Below are 20,106 nucleotides of genomic sequence, written 5' to 3' on the forward strand. Positions count from 1 at the left end.
GCCACCGCCGCCCACAGACAGAGAGATAGATAGACAGACAGACAGACAGACAGACAGACAGTAGGGGTGGGACGATAATCGTTATTATCATTTATCGTGATAAAAGATTGTTACAATAATCATATTGCAGAGATTTAAATTTATCGTGAAATTTGGCCACACAAATCGTGACATGTTCATAATAGTCTCATCCCTAATAGATAGGCCGATAGACAGACAGATAGATGTGTGTGAGTGCGTGTCTGTGTACGTGCACGTGCGTGCGTGCGTGTCTGCGTACGTGTGTGTGTGTGTATGTGTGCGTGTGTGTGTGTATGTTTCCATGCAGGCAAAGAGCAACGTCTGATCTCATTTACTCAGCGACGTGGATGGCCAAATACAGATGGACTCCAGGCTCTGTGTGTGTGTGTGTGTGTGTGTGTGTGTGTGTGTGTGTGTGTGTGTGTGTGTGTGTGTGTGTGTGTGTGTGTGTGTGTGTGTGTGTGTGTGTGTGTGTGTGTGTGTGTGTGTGTGTGTGTGTGTGTGTGTGTGTGTGTGTGTGTGTGTGTGTGTGTGTGTGTGTGTGTGTGTGTGTGTGTGTGTGTGAGAGGTTGTAGAGTAGACAGTCTGTCACTCTGGAGTACAGCAGAGAGCCTGGTGGCACGTGGTCGTCACCACCAGCGCTATGAGCCACGCTGTAGTGCAACGCCTGCGTCTGCTCGCCCGACAGTGTGTGAAGGTTACGAGCAGGAGAGAGTGAGAGAGAGAGGAAAGACACAGCGAACCGCGATAGATCCCACGAGATGGAGGGAGGACAGAGAGTATAATTAGCATCGACGGAGGAAGAGAAGAGAGGAGAGGAGAGGAGAGGGGAGGGGAGACTCCAGAGAACCAGAGGGTTTAATGATCGTTGTTTCTAGAGGAAACACACAAAGATGGAGAGGAGGGGGGGAGCGGGGAAGACAGAGAGAGAGAGAGAGAGAGGAGATGGAGAGAGCATGCATCAGACATGAAGAAAGACAGAGAGAGAGAGGGGGGGGTGGAGAGAGCATGCATCAGACAGAGAGAGAGAGAGGGGAAGAGCAAATAGAGGGGAGGAGTAGAGTCTGGAATCTGTCTGCCCTGATTAATACAGTGAACCCAGAATGCACTGCATGCATCTCTGCTGTTCTGTACTGTACTGTATTGTACTGTACTGTACACCATGTATACAAAAGCAATGTTACACACAACGCGCAACGTAACACAACACAACACAACACAACACAACACAACACAACACATCTGAGGTCCCTGGACAGGCTGTCAGACTGTCTAAGTACTGTCTGCTTTTATCATGTCAGACTGTCTGATTCTCTCTGTCTCTCTGTCTCTATCTCTCTCTCTGTCTCTCTGTCTCTCTCTCTCTCTCTGTCTCTCTCTCTCTCTCTCTCTCTCTCTCTCTCTCTCTCTCTCTCTCTCTCTCTCTCTCTCTCTCTCTCTCTGTCTCTCTGTCTGTCTGTTGATCTCTAAGAATCAGAGCAGAGTAAAGAGTGGAATATGAAAGCAGATTGGACCAATCTCTTGTGAATACCATACTGTAGTAGAACATAATAATAACATTCATGTAAATATAATACCAGACTCTAATCTGATATCATACACTAACACTAATAATAAATTAATGCATAAAAAATAGAGTACAACCTTCCTTCACTTCATAGGAAATGACCGCACACTGACTCCATTGTCAAGAATGACACGATGGATCAACTTACTTCAATGCTTGAAGCGTTGAAGTAAGTCGGTACATGGAGTACGTTTTGATAAATGAGTGTTGCAGACATTTCTTTAGAGTCGAGGAATCTTTTAACACTCCATACTGTTGTTGCAAAGCCTACTTTCTGGTCTTGACCAGCACTCTCCCCACTCACTCTGGAGACGTCTAGAAAAAAGAAAAAAACACAATCAAAGACCAAAAGAACAGCGATAGTCATTACAATGAGTTACACTGCTAGATCAGGGGTCTTCAACAGGGGGTCCTTGGAGTTACTACAGGGGGTCCGCCAAATCTTTGTGTGGTGGGGAACATTAGCCGAAAATAGCAGATCTAGAAGCTCACTTGTGAGCTTGTAGATCTGCGAGAGTCGGTGTAGAGGGAAAAAGAGCAGACCAAGTACAGAACCGACGGTCAAGTTGACTAAATATTGAGGGTTTAAAGGTTAACTGTCTGAAAATACACATTAACATGAATCCAGCTATCGACGTGCTCCAGTGCTCTCCAGTTGAACAAAGTCACACAACTGCAATGTTTTGTTGAATCCTTTTGTCTGGAAGTGAGCCAGATAACATCTGTTGTTGTGGACACATCTGTGCATCATGTAGAAATTAATTCCCATTGTAAAGTGTTAATAAACGGTTATCCCTCTCTTTCTCTTTGGCTCAATGTCGCGGATTCGAGTCCCGAGGCCTTTTGCTGCATGTCACTCCCCATCTCTCTCTCTCCCCATTTCCTGTCAAACTATTTACTGTCCTATCAATAAAGGCATAAAAGCCCCAGAATAAATCTTAAAAAATAAATAGTAGTACAGTATACTCTCTATGCCCCTAGCTGTCACCTTTCACGATGTTCCTATGTTACGGTAGTTGCACTTCTTGCTTTTGTGTCTTTATAATACTCATGCTGTGTGTGTGTGTGTGTGTGTGTGTGTGTGTGTGTGTGTGTGTGTGTGTGTGTGTGTGTGTCTGTGTGTCTGTGTGTGTGTGCGTGTGTGCGTGTGTGTGTGTCCACAGAGTGCCGGGTGATGAAAACCCCCCAGCCGAAGATTCCGGGTCTGATGAGGATTGGAGCCAAGAGTCCTGGTCCCATCAGACGCAGCAAATCTCCTGCCGAGTCAAGTGAGTCCACTAATTATCTGATTTATAATCACACACGTAGCCTCTGTAATGCTTCATTTTGTCTGGAACACGCCTTAGGATGAAAGGTATAGGACCCCCAAAACATCTAGAGAACACAACAAGGCCGTAAGCGGAAACTTACAGTCTTTACTGACAAAAAGTTAACAAACACAAGTACACCTCTCACAGAGGGGGAAACGGGCAAACAAAGGTTCTTCCTCAAAAACGAGGGAAAATGTACAAACAAACAATAACTCGAGCAAGTCACCACCTAACACAATGAAACACAAGACAATAATCCGGCAACCTGACAATTGGCACATTGGCAGTCCTTTTAAATACCAGAACACTAATAACTCAAGCATCTTCAGCTGGGTGGCCCAGGTGGAGTCAGTCTCTCAATAAACATCTGAACAGTGAGAGGGAGGCTATATATGGAACTATACGGGCGGGGCTTCCCATCGCCACTGGCCGGGGCTTTCGCCCTACTGGACTTAGGGAAGCCCCTATGGTGGGGGCGTTGTCTCATTCTAATACAGCCTGAAAACCCATTCCAGCACCTGCCTCAGTGGCTTGCCTCGCCAATCATGAAACTGCCCAAACCCTACCTCCTGGGATCGAATCCCGCTGCCGCTGCTATTTTTCCAACAACCGCGGACAATTTGTTTCGCCGATAAAGTATAGTTTTTGACCGTGACGGAGGCGCGCCGTCTCAAGCGAACTTGAGCCACGAGAGGCACCGCCGAGCGAGCTAAAGCGAGCGAGTCGCCATGCCGAACGTTGCGAAGTTCGCTTGAGCCGACTCAGCGCCGTCCGAGTTATGTACCGATAGGCACAGAATCGTAAATCATGTTTTGGGGTTAGCATTTGCCACAACTGCCACTCAAAGTGACTACTGGTCAATCACAGCGCGTCTTTTCCGGGACTTTTCCAACTACCGTGCACTCAAATAATGAGTAGAACAAGACAAGGGATAAGTCACATCAAAGACAGTGGCACACTGGCAGGGGCAGAGGCCACTATCGTGACAAATGTATCCTCTGTCACACACCGGTATCGCACACAGAAAATAGGTGATCTACAAGCTCACAAAAGCCCGGCAGCGACGCATTGTTGTGAGCTTGTAGATCGGCTATCTTTGACGCCCGACATCATCGTGCAACAAAGTATAAAACGGGCTTAAATGTCTCATGTTCCAATGCTAAACCACTATGGCTCTTTGGTCCCAGTGAAGACAAACCAGCTTTAGTACAAAGGCTGACAAATCCTGTGTTTTGCTCTAAGCTAGAGGGCAAAGGCAAGGCATGAATTATATGAATAGCACCAAAGCAATTCAATGTTCTTTACATAAGGCTTAAAAACGGGCATTTATACATTAAAAAAATGCATTTCAAAGGAAATAAAGAATAGAAGGAATACAAAAGAATTTAAGAATATAAAAAGGCATAGGTAAATTAAAGGTCATAGTTTTACCCATTGTTACTGCCGCAATGAACTCTATTTGTCAGAGGTCAAGGGATTTTATAACAACTTTGTAAAACATAAAAAAAGGAACTGCCATTGTGGAATCAAACAATTTAAAGGAGTAGTTCACCCCAAAAAATACGTATTTTCTATCAATTACACACCCCATGAAGCCTTGAATTCATGGAGATTATTTTTGTTTATGTCGCATTCCTGAGCCAATAATTTGATGACCGGCGGACTCTTCGGTAGGAGACACAATGGAGACTCTTTGAGTCTCCTACCGGAGACATTAGCATCTTTCCACCGGTCATGAAATTATTGACTTAGGAATGCGACAAAAACAAAAATATCTCCATGAATTCAAGGCTGCATGGGGTGTGTAATGGATAGAAAATAAGTATTTTTTTGGGGTGAACTACTCCTTTAACACATACAGTGCCAAGATCGCATCGATGCGTTCTTTCAAATCCATCGCTTGAGTGCCAGGATTCCAAAGAACGCATTGATGCGTTCTTTTGAATTTTCATTGTTTAATCTGTGATCGCACGGCTGTGTTTATTTCTCATCAACACTTTCGTTTTCCACTTACGTCACACTCACCCGGAGCCGAAAAAAATAATAAAATTCCGGGTCACATTGTTTTTCTCCGGTAATTTTCGACCAGAATAAGGAAAAACACGGTTTTTCACACGGTATAAAAAACGAACGGACAGCTCAACTTCTATTTTCTTTGGTCCGGGTGACTAACAGTCATCGTCGTAGTGTATCACATCGTTTTCAGGCCGATCAGCGGACCAGGGCTTGTCGAAAACGTCACATCCGGTGAAAGACAGGATATGACGTGGGCCTGTTTGGGAGGGGGTGAGCGAGGTGATCAATGTCTGGATTTGCTGCTCTCTACTGGTGGAACTGTTATATGTGCTTGACAACACAATCAGAGAATGTATTTGAATGAAAAATTACAAAACAAAAAAATTTAAAAACACGCAAATTGCTGGCACAGGGGTGAGTACATTATGAATAAACTCTGGCAGTCAATGTGTTAAGAACTGTCTGGGTTGACAAAAGCCAGAGTAGACATTCAAATTTCCCCCTTAAATCATAATCTATAATTTTGTCAAAGGGCAGAGATGGGTGTCTCCTGTCATGGGGGGGGGGGGCGAGGGAGGGAGGCGTGCATTGTGTTGTTCTTGTTTACTGGGTGGGCACGTGGACGATCATCTCCCTAATCCCAGCAACACTTTCCAAAAGGTCCTGCCACTTAGTAATACAGCAGATTGAGGACACACACAATCCTGCCTTTGTTCATTTGACAGCAATCTGAAGAGATTAAGAACACAGAAATGTCCTTAATCCCAGATGATTTTGCTCAGCGGCGGCTAAATGTGGAAATTAAACAAAAGGTATTTATTTGGAGGTTCCTGCGGTCAGGACTGTAAATATATTTAACGACTGCACTGTCTCTATTTATGAGGAGGCCTTGATGACAGGTAGAGATGAAGGGAGAACAGATATTGTTTAGGATACATTTTGTGTTAGAAATTGTAATAATTTGTTCAAAAGACAGACGCAAAGGAATAAAAAAACAAAAAAACAATCAAAGACCAAAAGTGATAGTCATTACAATGAGTTACACTGCTAGATCAGGGGTCTTCAACAGGGGAGCCCTAGGGGGTCCTCAGAGTTACTACAGGGGGTCCGCCAAATCTTTGTGTGGTGGGGAACATTAGCCGAAAATAGCAGATCTACAAGCTCACAACGCCTTGTGCTGCGAAGCGTTGTGAGCTTGTAGATCTGCTATTTTCGGAGAGTCGTGTAGAGGTAAGAAGAGCTGACGAATTACAGAGCCAATGGTCAAGTTGACTAGTAAATATTGAGGGTTTAATGGTTAACTATCTGAAAATACACATTAACATGAATCCAGCTATCTATGAAAGTTTAATCTTCAACACATTTTTATACAATACGTAGTGGTGGGGTCCCTGCTTCATCTCTCTCTCAGCCAAGGGGTCCTTGGCCTGAAAACGTTGAAGACCCCTGTGCTAGGTAAAGTGGATGGCATGCAACTAATTGCCAAGAAGGTTTACTGTGACATTTGACCAAGATGATCTAAACATGGCCGCCATATATCATAAAACTTGCTTGAATTGTCCATCATGTAATATTGAATTTTCTCCAACATGTAATATACCAGTAAGTTCAGATAACCACGTCTTGAAGTGAGGGACAGTATTTGATTTCTAGAGTCTTTTGTTTGTTTTTTGCAATTACCATTCCATACATTATTGTGTTTTGTACAGAGACATTATGATTTGACAATAAAAACAATGCTGTCTCTGGATCAGGTTTAGGATTAACTTTGCAGCCTGAACGTGTCCATGCGTTGTATTTCATGATGACAGCAGGACAACAGATTTGGCCTAGGTGTTTCTGTGTCCTCCCGTGACCCTCAGTCCGTGACATCTGTCACTCCACTCCGCATGATTAGCGTGACGGTCATTTGTCCTCTCAGGACTAAGCTGACCCATCCTCTCCTTCCAGGGCTCCTTAATAATTCAGTAAATACTGCTGGGGGGACACTGTGGCGTTTTAAAGACACCAGATGGACAGCCAAGAGCCTGGTTAGAGTGGGATCATGGTTAAGTGTTAGTAAAACCCATTCACTGATAAGGTTCACAGTTTCACTCATTAAGGGCCGTTCTCCAAGCACTATAACAATAACCACAGTATATCATTCACCATTGCCTTTGTTATAGTTGACTGTGCCATTCACTTTAATTAGAATGGAAATTTACGCCATAAATGCCTCCATATGAGGGCATACTTGTTTTTTAACGTTACACAGACGTTTACTTTCAAGCATCAACTAATGATTACTGCCATTCAGGGGCGTAGCCACGGGTGGGCTTAGGTAGGCATATAGGTATATATATATATATATATATATATATATATATATATATATATATATATTTCTATATATAATATTCAGCCATTTTGATAACAGTGTATATATAGGTATCCGAAATCCGTAACAAACCAGCAAAAAAGTAACAAAAAAACGGAGAAAAAAACCCCGGATATTTTCGCTAGCGTTCTGGCTACGCCACTGCTGCCATTACAGTAGTGAAGATCCACTTATAAGGTGTCATTTCTGTGATGGTGAACGTATGGTTCTTCTGTATTCTGTGGTATTTGAACGCATTGAGGATACATTAAAAGAAAACAACAGAGCGACAGTTGAGGTTCCAAACTGTTATTACATTTTTGTGCAGAAAAGAACAGAGAGGATGATATGAAATCTTCACCAGTCGATCTAGAGAGTAAACTAACCTCTTATAAGTCATATTCTTCTCTGCTTATTATCTGGTCTCATTTCTGGCCACTATATTTCAATATAGCCACTGTAAAAAGTCCCTTCTTTATATCCAGACATTCTACCTCCTTAATATCCTCTGTTGAATGTTTACCAAAGGATTATGCTTTCAACACAAAGCTCCAGTGTCTCTCGGACAACTACTGCTGAAAAGAGAAAACAACCTTATTTTCCACACCTTTCGTCCTAGGGGGTGGAAAGGGGGGGGGGGGGGGATCCCATATAAGTTTACACGACAGTGCCTTAAGTAGAGGCTCTTTTACAGTGGACTGATTGCACTGACTTGGGACGGTCTCACTCAATAATAATGTTCAAGAACAATGGGTTGAGTGCCAGTCTGCTTTGTAAACTATGGGGGGGGGGTCCATTATGTGTCTGGAGACCTGCCACCATGCTGGAACATTACTACCCTTCAGTGATCAGATGCTGCTAGGGGAGGGGGGGGGGGGGGGGGTTGCCAAAGAGCACAAACATCAAGTCTCCAAAAACCTAGAAATCTGAGAGTCAAATCCCCTGACTCCTCCACCGAGAGAGAGACTACCTAATCTGCAAAAACCCAATGAAAACACCCTTCTGGCTTTTAAACGGGGCATGATGATGGATGCCTTTTTATACTCACAGTTAAATGAACACTCGTAGTTTTTAATAGCATCTTTCCAGGAACAACGACACCGACCAAAAGAGTTCAGGGATATCAAACTTTTCACTTTGCTGTTTTATTCTCCTTTCAGAAATAACAAATAACAGTAACTAATGTGGTCAGGAGAGACGTGCCAATGTGATGGATTAGTCACCGCAGAACACAAAAAAAAGACTGTAACGTTATCGGCCTCTCGCAGCAGCCCGAAGGAAACCAAAGAAAATAGCGAGGAGAGGAGGGGGGGGGGGGGGGGGTTCAAATGACACCATTGAAAAAAAAGGTCAAAAGAAAGACATAGGGAGAGGTGGAGATGATAAGATTACAGCCTATTCTTTTTGTCGCATGCAGCGCTGGGTCCCTTCGCTACCGCCGCAAAAAAAACGCTCTCCAAACATTCCGTGGCGGGGCCTTAGTCTGTTGGCTCGTGATGAGATGAACCTTTTTAGTGGCATTAGAAGCTGCTTGACAGGAAAGGCTTTTATTTTAAATATATATCCTTTCTTTCGTTTGCTTTGTTTTCACCTCCCTGCGCTTGGCAGACACATAACAGCGGGGCCATCTGGAATTTCTACGGTGTTCTTTCTTCGGATCGTTTTGTAAACAGAAAAGTCTTTTTTAAGGGGCCTTTTAACGCGACCAGACCACACCGCCGTCGTCGTTTGCCCGCTCTTAGATGTACGGCACACAATGTTACCACACACAGATACCCTGGCAACCTGGCAGGATGTCCAGATGGGAATTAAGTGAGTGTGTGTGGGGGAGAAACTAACAGAAGCCTAGTCAGACGCACACACACACACACGCACACGCACACGCACACGCACAGACACACACACACACACACACACACACACAGGCACAGGCACACACACACACACACACACACACACACACACACACACACACACACACACACACACACACACACACACACACACACACACACACACACACACACACACACACACACACACAAAGACAGACACACACACGGACACACGGACACTCACACACACGCACACGCACACGCACACGCACACGCGCACGCACACACTTACACAAACAGAGCCCCAGTCTGCACTATGAGCCAAATGAGACTACACTAAAATCCAGAGTGCTCTGAAAGTGTAAGAATGGACCCTCTCGGGTCCATTCTTACACTTTCAGAGTTAAAGGAGCACTCTGGATGTTTAAAGGCTTCGGGGCTGATCTTTCCCGGCCCATCGCCAAGCGAGGTCATTCAGTCTCCTCTTTATACGTCTGTGTTTTTTAACCTCTTACTTACTTCTCTGACTTTTTGTCTCTCTGCCTCCCTTCCCCCCTCCCTTCCTTCTCCTCCTCTCTTTTCCTCCCTCTCTTTTTCTCCCCTCCGTTGCGTCCTTGTTGTTGCGACCCCGCCCCTTTTAACAACATCAGCCAATGGCACGGGCTCCAGCAGCCAGCTGTCCACCCCGATTTCCAAGCATTCCCCAACCTCAACCCCGTCCAGCCCGGGCCTCAACCGCAAGCAGAAGGTATTACCTACCGGTCCCCCCCACCCCCCCATCCACCTAATAACCCCCCCCTATCCCACCCTCCTACTCCCCCCACACCCCTTCCCCCTCCCCACCACCTCCATTCCATTCATCTCTGTCATCCTCATTGTCTCCTGTGTGCCCCGTGGTATTCACCAGGGCCGCCACTGTACGGGTGGGCAGGTGACTTCAAGGTTCACCTCCTGTCCTGTCCTGCCAAAAAACAAAAAAGGTGCACTTGCTGTGGAAAAGGATTGCATAACATTATCTAGTAATATTTTTCAGACTTCCCACCCTGGAAAAAATCATTTCAGGGAGGTTAAGAGAATATATGAACTTATATATTTTTCATAAATGCCACATATTATGTTTAACATATATGTGGATATACATGAGCAATATATATGACACATATATTTCCTATAAATCCACATATATGCACATATATGAACCTGAATATGGCATACATGCAGCATATGTTTGCCATATATTGGCATATATGTATGTTGATACATTTAGTAGACAGGCTCTAGACCGGATCCGGCATTTGACAGAAACGCTAATTTCATTTCCGGGTGAGGTGGGATGTCTGCATTTTACTGTATGGGCTCAAGAGGTAGAATCGGAATCGGAAGGTTCCAGGTTTGATCCCCGGCGGCCGGCTCCTCCTGGCTTAGTGTGAAAGTGTCCTTGAGCAAGAACACTGAACCCCCCAACTGCTCCTGTTGAGCGTTGTTGGAGCCTTGCATGGTTTCCTCTGCCGTTGGAGTGTGGATGTGTGAATGGGAAATACGCTGTTCAGCACTTTGGAGAAAGCAGTTTTTTCTTCTTCTTTTGTACCATCATGGGTTTGAGTTATACGTTCTAAGTGTGTTTTCTCTCCCCTCGTCTCTGCAGGATCTCTACCTGCCCTTATCTCTGGATGATGACGACTCTCAGGGAGAATCCATGTAGACTCTCCTCTGCGGCTGCAGCCTGCCTCCAGTTTTTGGCCTGACACACACACACACACCCACCCACACACCCACACACCCACACCCACACCCACACACACACACACACACACACACACACACACACACACACACACACACACACACACACACACACACCGAGGTGTGTTGCCTCCGCTGCTTTCCACCTTCACTGACAGTGCCACCTAGTGTCCAGGAGGACCGATCTCTCTCTCTCGTCTTTTTGTTGTCGAGGCCTTGGCTAACAACAGGGCTTACTGTATAATGTGACTCTTTGCTGCCCGAGAATTATCCCGTCGATTAAACAATCTTACTTTCTTGCCAAGCTAATATATATATACAGTACAGTTCATACACAAAGCAATGTTGCAAGAAAAGGAAATGCTCGATACGGAGCAATATGAGCCTATAACACTCAGAGTAAGTGATTTTGGAAGCTGAAGAGGAGCAGACAGATTACTAATAAGCTGTTCTCTCACTATGTACAAATATGACATTGATTTTGCTATAGAATGAGCCTAGCATAATTCCGAGCAGCAAACAGAACTTCTCTAGGGGTGTATTAGTCAAACTTTGACTGAAATGGTTTGTTTTTTTAAACACTTTCTGTCCTCCTGTCTTACTGATCCTAGGTTTAAAAAGGTGTGAAAGTGTAAACAGCGATATTTTTTAAGAGGAGGTGACCGGTCCGCTACGCCGGAGGAAAGACGACGGCTCGGTCGGTCGGTCTCTCTCTCGCTCTGCTTGTAAATACTGTGCATAGCTGTCATAACATCCCCCGTCTAATAATATGTTCATAACTGTGCTTCAAGAATGTCCGTACGATGTCTGTCTGCCCAGCGTTCGCTCATCATTATACAGGGTATGGGTCAAAATGAAAGACACAAGCGGAAGCGGCGTCACTCGCTGAGTGCAGGCTACGTTTCCTCGCGTCGGAATCCCAACAGATCTAACGGTATAGGCCCGCTGTAAATGCACCGTTTAACCACTTAAACCCTATACACTCCGTTGACCGGAGTCTCCCCAGGGCTCTATACTAGGGCCCCTCCCGCCTTTTTGCTCTACTCTAAATGTCTGCCGAAAATTGCCCGACCTAAAGCTCACAAGCTTTTTCTCGCCGAATGTTTGGGACGCTAGGGTTCAAGTCGTTACTGTAACGATCCTCTGCAATTAACTCCAGCTCAAGATGCATTCCTTTTTCGATGGGGGCGTCTAAAACAATAATACTCCATTTAAGGGGGCATTTGATTAGTCAAAGAGCTTAAAGCCAATGCCTTCTTAATAAGATGCTCCCATCCGATCTATAAAGTGACACTTCAAAACTGTCGTAAAAACGTGTCATGTTTACAGCACGAAGTAAAACCGACGACTGTGCTTCAGTTGACTTAATCCAAACCGTGCCGTGACAAGCCTGACAGGGTTTGGATTCGTTCATCAGGTCAATGATGTACTGTAGACGCGTCCTTCGTTTTGATCCTATACATATATAATGGGCTATATATGGTATACTGTATGTGTATACCATAAGATTTTATTTAATTTTTTCTCATGAATTGCAGTGCATGGTAGTGATGAATGGTAATGGAATCATGGGCATGTACAAAGCAGAATTGGGAGACTTTTTGTTATGGTTATCCAAAAAACCAAAGTGAAATGATTAGACCGCTATATGAAAAGCGAAGCAAAACAAAACAATGAGTGGGTCAAAAAATAACTCTTCTTTGAGCTGATTTAATAGGATATTCCTTCATCCTCTCCTTAAAAAGTGATTTTATAGAGGTGACCGTAGCAGAGGTTTTTTATATTTAGCACTGATGTTTTTTGGAAGATTGATAAAAGCGTCAAAGCCAAAGTATGTATTTGACTAAGGAATATAGAAATGGGGGAAAAGTATATAATGATATTATTTCTAAGGTTCGGTCAGTGCTGTAGGAGAAGGCCAAATGGGGGGTATAGGCTATGCATGATGCTTTTAAACTAATCAAAAATAGTGCCAGACTGTTTGTTTATGGCAATTAGAGTCTCAACAACGTAGCAGAGCTTCTCATACTTTGCATGGCTTAAATAAAGATTTTCACAATTTTCAGATTTTCAGATTGACAGAGATAGAATAAAAAAAAAAGCGATCTTTGTAAAGTCTTGTAAAAATTGTTTCAAATCCTATTAAAGGGGTAGTTCTCTTGTTTTTAAAATCTTTGAATTTGATATCGCACTTTTAAATCGGCAATACGGTTACTGAGAAATATCCACTGGGAAGCTTGTTTGCTTGTTGCTGCAATGCTGTTGGAAACGAATGGAATCAGCTATCCAGCAGTAACTGTTTTTGTTTACTGCTGGTGAAATTATTTTAATGATACAAAACTGAACTATCCCTTTAAGGCTAAATCCATCTAAGATTGTCACTAGATTTATCATCGTCACTCACCACCACCTCTTCTCTACAGCCTGTTTGCAGCTTTAACCCATTTAAACCGGGAACGCATCTGCGTGTGACCACTTAAACCATTATTTTATACTTTGGGCTATTCAAAAACAGCAGATATACAAGCTCATAACGCGGCACAGAGTGCCAAGCTATGAGCTTGTAGATCTGCTATATTTTTTAAATCGGGAAAATTTGGTGCAAATCTATAATATATTTTAGCAAACATTTTTAACTCAAATCTTTGCTTCTGGGGGATTCTACAAATGTATTATTTTTTTATTTACTTATGTTGCCATATATATCAGTGGTTCTCACACTCTTTTCATGTCAAGGATTTGTCCGCGGACCCCCATCTCAAAATATTTTGTTCCAGGGACCCCCCAGAAGCAAAGATTTGAGTAAAACATATATATATACATTCAAAGATTTGCACACATTTTCACGATTACATTTTTTCCAAAAATAGCAGATCTACAAGCTCATAACGCGGCATGAGCTTGTATATCTGCTATTTTCGAATAGCCAAAGGAATAAAGAAAATGACACACAGATGCGTTCCCGGTCTTAAAGGGTTAAGCCTCATTCATGCTCCGTCCGCGGCGATGTTGCTGCACGCCGAAAACGGTCTGTGACGCCATCGCACGACGATAGCATGAATCGGGCTTCATATGGACGTATTTAACCACTTAAACACCATATGGTTGAGCAGAGTCCCTCAGGGCTCAGCACTAGTGTCTTTTCTGCTTTCTGTTATTGTGGGGAAAGCTTTTGCAGGAAAATAGGCGATCTACGCCGCGTTGTGAGCTCGTCTATCTGCTATTTTGTTGCAAAAGCTTTCGCCACAGTAGTACGGATGCTGGGGTTTCAGCGGTTAATTCATTCCACTCACTGCTACTTTTGCCGTGTCTTACCGCTGTCTGTGGGAAAGGCTTCTCCTCGGATTTCTGCAGGGAAATGAAGCCGTTTCGAATCGGACAAATAATGACATTGGCGAAAGGAAAGCACAACATCAGGGCTCTCTGTACAACACTTTATCAGCCGCTCTGTATGTTGTGTCATGGTTTAGATCGTTAGCTAGTCCGCTAATTTCGACAGAAATATGTTAATGAGAAAACCTGACACATAGTTTGGAAATATGCTCTGAGCGCTGGTGTGCTCTCTAGGGACGATTGATTTGACCAAACGTCGACATGTGACCCCGCGGGGTCTCACCGTTTTACGTCTCGGGTTTGAAAACGGCACTTCCACATCTCTGGAGTGCGAAAGTGACCAAGACGTCGTCCAATGACCCCCCCAGGGACCCCCGTCTCAAAAAGTCACTAGGCCGTTTTTTGAGTGAGAGTGTGTTGCACACTTGACCGCTCAGCTCAGAAAATGGCAACGTCAGTTATTGAGTATCTCCTCTGACCGTTTCGTAAATCAACTCAATATCAGAGCACACTGACGTCACAACGAGATCGCTCTGAACCTCGGAAGCAGACGCTCAGAGAGTATTTCCGAACGCACCCTTAGAATATTTTAGAATAAGTACCAACTATCCAAGAGGGGTGAGATTCTGCCGCTCATGACTTCACAAGATTCCGTCAGCTAAAGTTTGACCGTAATAATAATAATCAACTGCCATACCGAGTCTGTCAATGACATCCCTTAACCTGCAGGGAGCGCTATGGTACCGGCACAACACAGCTGGTATCGGCAAATCAAACTGTCAGGACAAAACACTCACCTTCCAGGAATAATTTTTATACAAAAAAAAGAGCATTTGTAGTAGGTTTTGTTTTTAAGAGGTCATTCTGTATAATCTCACCAGCCGTTTATTACCTTGTCTCTCTTCCCCCCGAATTTTCTACCGCTTATAAACAAAAGAAAAAAGAAGAAAAACATGCTCTCAGTAAATGTCCGTCGTTTTGTGTGAATCTGCCACCACCATCTAACATGGGAGGTGTTAACTTATCACCTACAGTGGTGCCTTTTTTTGTTTTCTTTTTAGATTGCCGTCTTTTTATATGAAACAATACTAAATGGGAAAACTTAAGACACGTGTTCTTTGTTAACAAACTTGTTTGTAAAACACATTTTCAGATGTTTTGAATGAGGAGAGCCCCCACACACCCGCACACTTTATTTTGTAGAGGTACAGGGCTTTTATCTTGGTGTAAATCTGATTTCCTGTTCTCTTACATAGGTACACACATTTTCTGGTTGAATGAAGGACTATTTTCCTTGGAAATTTGCATTGTACTTTCAGTGGTGTTTTACAATGTCACAGTGGCTTGTTTCAGTGCTCCATTCTGTGTATTAACTGGTATCCTTTTTGCAATTAAAACGGTTGTATTTCAACTCTCTCCTTTTGAATGGTTTCCAATAATGTGTGCCTCCATTGTGTCGTTCATTCAGTCTGACAGAGACTTCTTTTAGGTGTGTTTGTTTACTCACAAAACACCATTTTCATGCTCCTATTAATTCCAATTAATAACTGATCTGTGTGTAGAATGTGAGAAAGAGACATTGTGAGAGACAATAGTCCTGGTCCTCACAAGAGAAATGGTTGTTTTATGGCCAAAGATGTCGCAACTCGATGTTGTTCGGCCCCAAATGCAAGGAAGCTTATTTAAGGAAAGGACGCACTGGACGCCCAGGATGGTTCAGGAATATAAAAGAAGACATATCACAGGTTGTTTTCTAACCACTTGCTTTTCGATGTGCACAGTACATTATGTTATTGGGGCATCTAAACAGCGGCAGGTGTCGTTTCTGTCTCGGAGGTATTGTGAGATTTGGCTGCCAGACAGGAAATGGTGGACAGTCTCGCGATACTTGGCATGTTCAGAAACGTACTTTGTGCTCTTTAGATACCTTTATATAATTATACAGTGTACACATCGAAAAGCAACAAAGCAGAAAACAATGTGTGATTTTATAAAGGTCTCAATCGTTCAGAAATAGTGTTTGTTTATAAGCTGTCCAGCCGGCTCTCAGCCGGCTCTCATACTCCAATGTTATTTCACAGAACTTCCGGTGTGAGTCTGCCACCCAGTGCGCAGAATCTGCCGGCTGGAATTGCTGGATAGAGAAAATGACGTTGGCGTCCCTTCCTTAAATAAGCTTCCTTGCCCAAATGCAGGAACTCAACAGAGGGAACCAGGATGAAGCTTAACAAAACTTAAACACAAAACTACTAAACACAACAAGGAAACATCCACCAGACACTCAAACATGGCATACTAAAACTGAGGACTAAGACACAACCTGAGACATACAGAGAACAGAACAGAACCTACCAACACAGAGTTACACAATAACACAGTATTTATAGTCTCTGGGCTCATTAGCAAGACCTCAGCTGGTAACCACAGATGAGTCCATTCAGAGCAATCAGGGAGGGAGAGGAGAGAACTCAGGGGGGGGGGGGTAAATGGTAAATGGTGCATTTATCCAAAGCGCTTTACATAGATTGTGCATTAGATTCACCCATTCACACATACATACATTCACACACACATTCATACACCGATGGTGGAGGAAACCATGCAAGGCACCAACCTGCTCATCGGGACAAATTAGGGGTTCAGCGTCTTGCTCAAGGACACTTCCTCTTCTGGGGGAGCCCGGGATCGAACTGGAAACCTCACGGCTTCCATCCGGCCGCTCTACCGGCCACTCTACCCCTGAGCCACTACTGCCTCTGTATGATGTACGATCAATAATTCCAAAAATGCCAGAATGTACGATCATTTCATCATATTACAAAAAAGTGGGAGGACTTACTAAATTCCCTGGCTGCTGATTTGGGATCTGGTTCAGCTTTTCAAAATAAATCAGTGAATTAGTAAATCTGACCCTAGATCTGTAGGCCTACTAGGAGGCATTAAAAACACGGGTTGTGTCTTTCCAGTCCAGTTCCAGGCTTTTATTTGTGTAAGGTCCAGGAAGTTGCCCGTTTCCATGCAGCATAATATGTAATGCGCTTTTGTCTCGTAGGAGTCTCAAACAAGGTTGTTTCTTACAATAAATACGTTTAAAATTTGTGAAATTACATATACAGTACACACCTGTGATACATATTTTTGGGCTGTGTGTACGATAGTTTTCTTTCAAATACGATAATTTTAAGCCTTCCGTACGATAATGTAAAATTTCCCATCTGGCAACACTGACGGGGGAAAACACACAGGGAAAAGTCTCAGCAGGGTGCACTGGACAGTCAAGGGCATAAATGACCGGGGAAGGGCCCACAGGGCAGTGGCAGAGGGCAAGACCGTGACAGCCAGTGGTGGAAAAAGTACTCAGATGTTTTACTTAAGTAAAAGTATCGATACTGCAATGTAGAAGTACTCTGTTACAAGTAAAGGTTGGTTCCATTTGTACACTGTCAGAGTTACATACTTGTAAGGGTCAATTTAGACCCCCCTAAAGGAACCCAGAGAACCACTGCTCTAGAAATGAATGAAAATGTTCATTGTTGCTGCAATAGTTTAGCTCTCCAGTAGATGGCACTGCGGTAATGTAGTATTTCACACAAAGTGCATGGCCAGACAATGGACATATTATGAGGTAGGCCTACTTGAGTAAGAGCTGGGACTAACCTTGTGTAATTTAATAGCCCACTCGTCTTTTGATTAAAGGTTGTTCTAGTACATTTCAGAATCTGAAAAAAAAGAAAGAAAAAGGAAAACTATTTCAATCTTCATAGGAGATTAAAAAAATAAAAACAGTGATGCATATGAGTGAATCTTGATCTCCTAAAATAAACATTATCATCATCTATACTATTACTATAGCCTATAACGTCAAATATGAATAATGACAAACAAGTTAAAAAAAAAGCCACTTTGAGTACTTAGAAAAGTGTTACATAAATCTGAGATCTTATTATTATTATCATTATTATTATTATTATTAGCCTATTGTTTCTTGGAAGAAACTACACTTTGCTGGTTTCATTGAAAAATATTCCATATGATTATATATAGCCTACTGCTGTTGAATTTGATTATATTACTACAAGTATGTTGTAAACTGTCATCAGCTACTGTTACTGTACCATCAATATACTACCAGTCCAGTAGCCTCCTCACCTACTGACAGATAATTCTGTCATTCTGAGTTTCTAAATGTTGCACTACCGCCATCTGCTGGATACTTAAGCAATTGCAAAATGTATTCAAAGCATGTACTTTTTAACCACAACTCATAAATATGAATACTATAAAGGTCCCCGTTCCTTTAACGGTGTTACATGACGTGTCATTTGGATCATCATAAATGATCGCTCTGAAGATGTTTTGCTCGAAGATTTAACATGCAGAAGAGTTCACGTCGTTCGGGTCGCAGAGGGACCATAATTATATTTTTTTGGACCAATCTGTGACCAACTGAGCTGAAAAGAAAAAAACACTGCGTCACAACAGCGGTGGCGATCAAAAATGATACTTCCGGCTTTCCCTTCAGAATAAAACTAATTCCCCAAACCTTGGTGTTTCTGTAATTGAGTTCCCAAAAGCACCATCAAATATGACACAGTAATTAATTTTCCATTATTTCAGTCCTTTTTTCGTTATTTTGTTTTTGTTTAAAAGAAAAGTGTAACCCAGACTGAACTCACAAGGAAGAACCATCAGGACAATTTTAATAGAAATCAGATTAAATTCACCATTACATTCTTTGAACAAAGTTGTGTGGTTTTCCCATTGTTTGTTGTCATTGTTGTTGTTTCAGTTGTTCATTATGAAGAATGCACTACTAGCCTATCCAATCATTCAGCCAAATTATTAATTTATTTGTTTGAGCATGTGATGCAACAGAAGACTCATGTGTATCTCCTACACCCAGTATCTCCTACACTTACACAGCCATTTATCTTTGAGGCCCCCGGCCCGTACGCTACCCAGAATGGGCAGTCGGCTGGGCACGCAAATACATTACTCGGGTTGTAAAGCATTTGTGGGTCAAACAAGCACCTGTAGTTTAGTGTTTACAGTCTAAAAGGGCCTTATAGTGTGGCCGGGGGCCCTGTTAATGCCACATAGTGCACCGAAGTCAGTTAAGCCAGTGCAGGCTTAACTGTTTTAGGTGCTGCAACAAAGGGCACCAACCTTGGGGGGGGCACCAAACGGCGGGGAGAAAGTGAAAGAAGACTCAACTATCACCGAAGAGCGGCGAAATTTAGAAGCAACGGCTGCTGAAGGAGCGCTAAAACGGTGAAACACCGCAATCTAAGATTTTCCAATGGGAATTCCAATACAAAAAATAACGCCATGACCCAGGGGTAGTGGGAGTGACCTCAGCACTTTGGTACTATAGGAGGGGTCTTGTAGCCTAGGCTACTGTATAGGCTGAGGGGCCTAAGTATTTGAGAGTTAACCACGCTCGGCAAGACCTAGCCGGTTGAGTGTCTAAACGGAAGTACTAGAATTTGGTGGAAGTACCACCCAAGGAAATGTCTCTTCACAGATGAGTAAAGCTTGGGAATGAGGCTAAGAGTTAACCTATACTATATTTTAGTAAATTGTCATTGAGCCGTGTGGCCCAATGCTGCCCAAGGGCCCCTGGTAGTCAAGGGCCCCTGCACTGGCCCCATTGGCCCGGTTTAGCCTATTATCCGTCCTTGCCTACACCGTCCACATGATGACCTGCTTACCACAGTTATAAAGCAAATACTGAGATGGTAACGGCCACATCCTCAGGCCTTGCAAGGCTTTGAAGAGCTCGTCAACAGATCGTCTGTGGTGCCCCAACGATACCTGTGGTGCCCCAACGATTACCAGCCCGGGGTAATGGGATAGGTGAAGGTGAAGAATGCTAGATTGTCTTCAATTACCAGCTACAAAAAGTATTACAAAATATAACAATAA

General features: G+C 43.3%; 1 protein-coding gene across 2 annotated transcripts in view; it reads left to right on the forward strand.

Moving 5' to 3' along the window:
• Nucleotides 1-15,597, forward strand: part of LOC308089892 (neuronal migration protein doublecortin-like) — a 59,906-nt gene extending 44,309 nt beyond the window's left edge. The window contains exons 5-7 of one of the 2 annotated variants that reach the window (XM_080434844.1): nucleotides 2,752-2,856; nucleotides 9,756-9,853; nucleotides 10,751-15,597. In XM_080434844.1, the coding sequence (XP_080290970.1) occupies nucleotides 2,752-2,856; nucleotides 9,756-9,853; nucleotides 10,751-10,807 (260 nt within the window). In that variant the 3' untranslated portion in view covers nucleotides 10,808-15,597. The remainder of the gene's footprint in view (nucleotides 1-2,751; nucleotides 2,857-9,755; nucleotides 9,854-10,750) is intronic. The other variant, XM_080434845.1, reaches the window with a different exon arrangement.
• The last annotated feature ends 4,509 nt before the right edge of the window (nucleotides 15,598-20,106 follow it).

The sequence above is a fragment of the Gymnoscopelus braueri genome (genome assembly GCF_963280865.1).
Source record: "Gymnoscopelus braueri genome assembly, chromosome: 8".
Lineage (NCBI taxonomy): Eukaryota > Metazoa > Chordata > Actinopteri > Myctophiformes > Myctophidae > Gymnoscopelus > Gymnoscopelus braueri.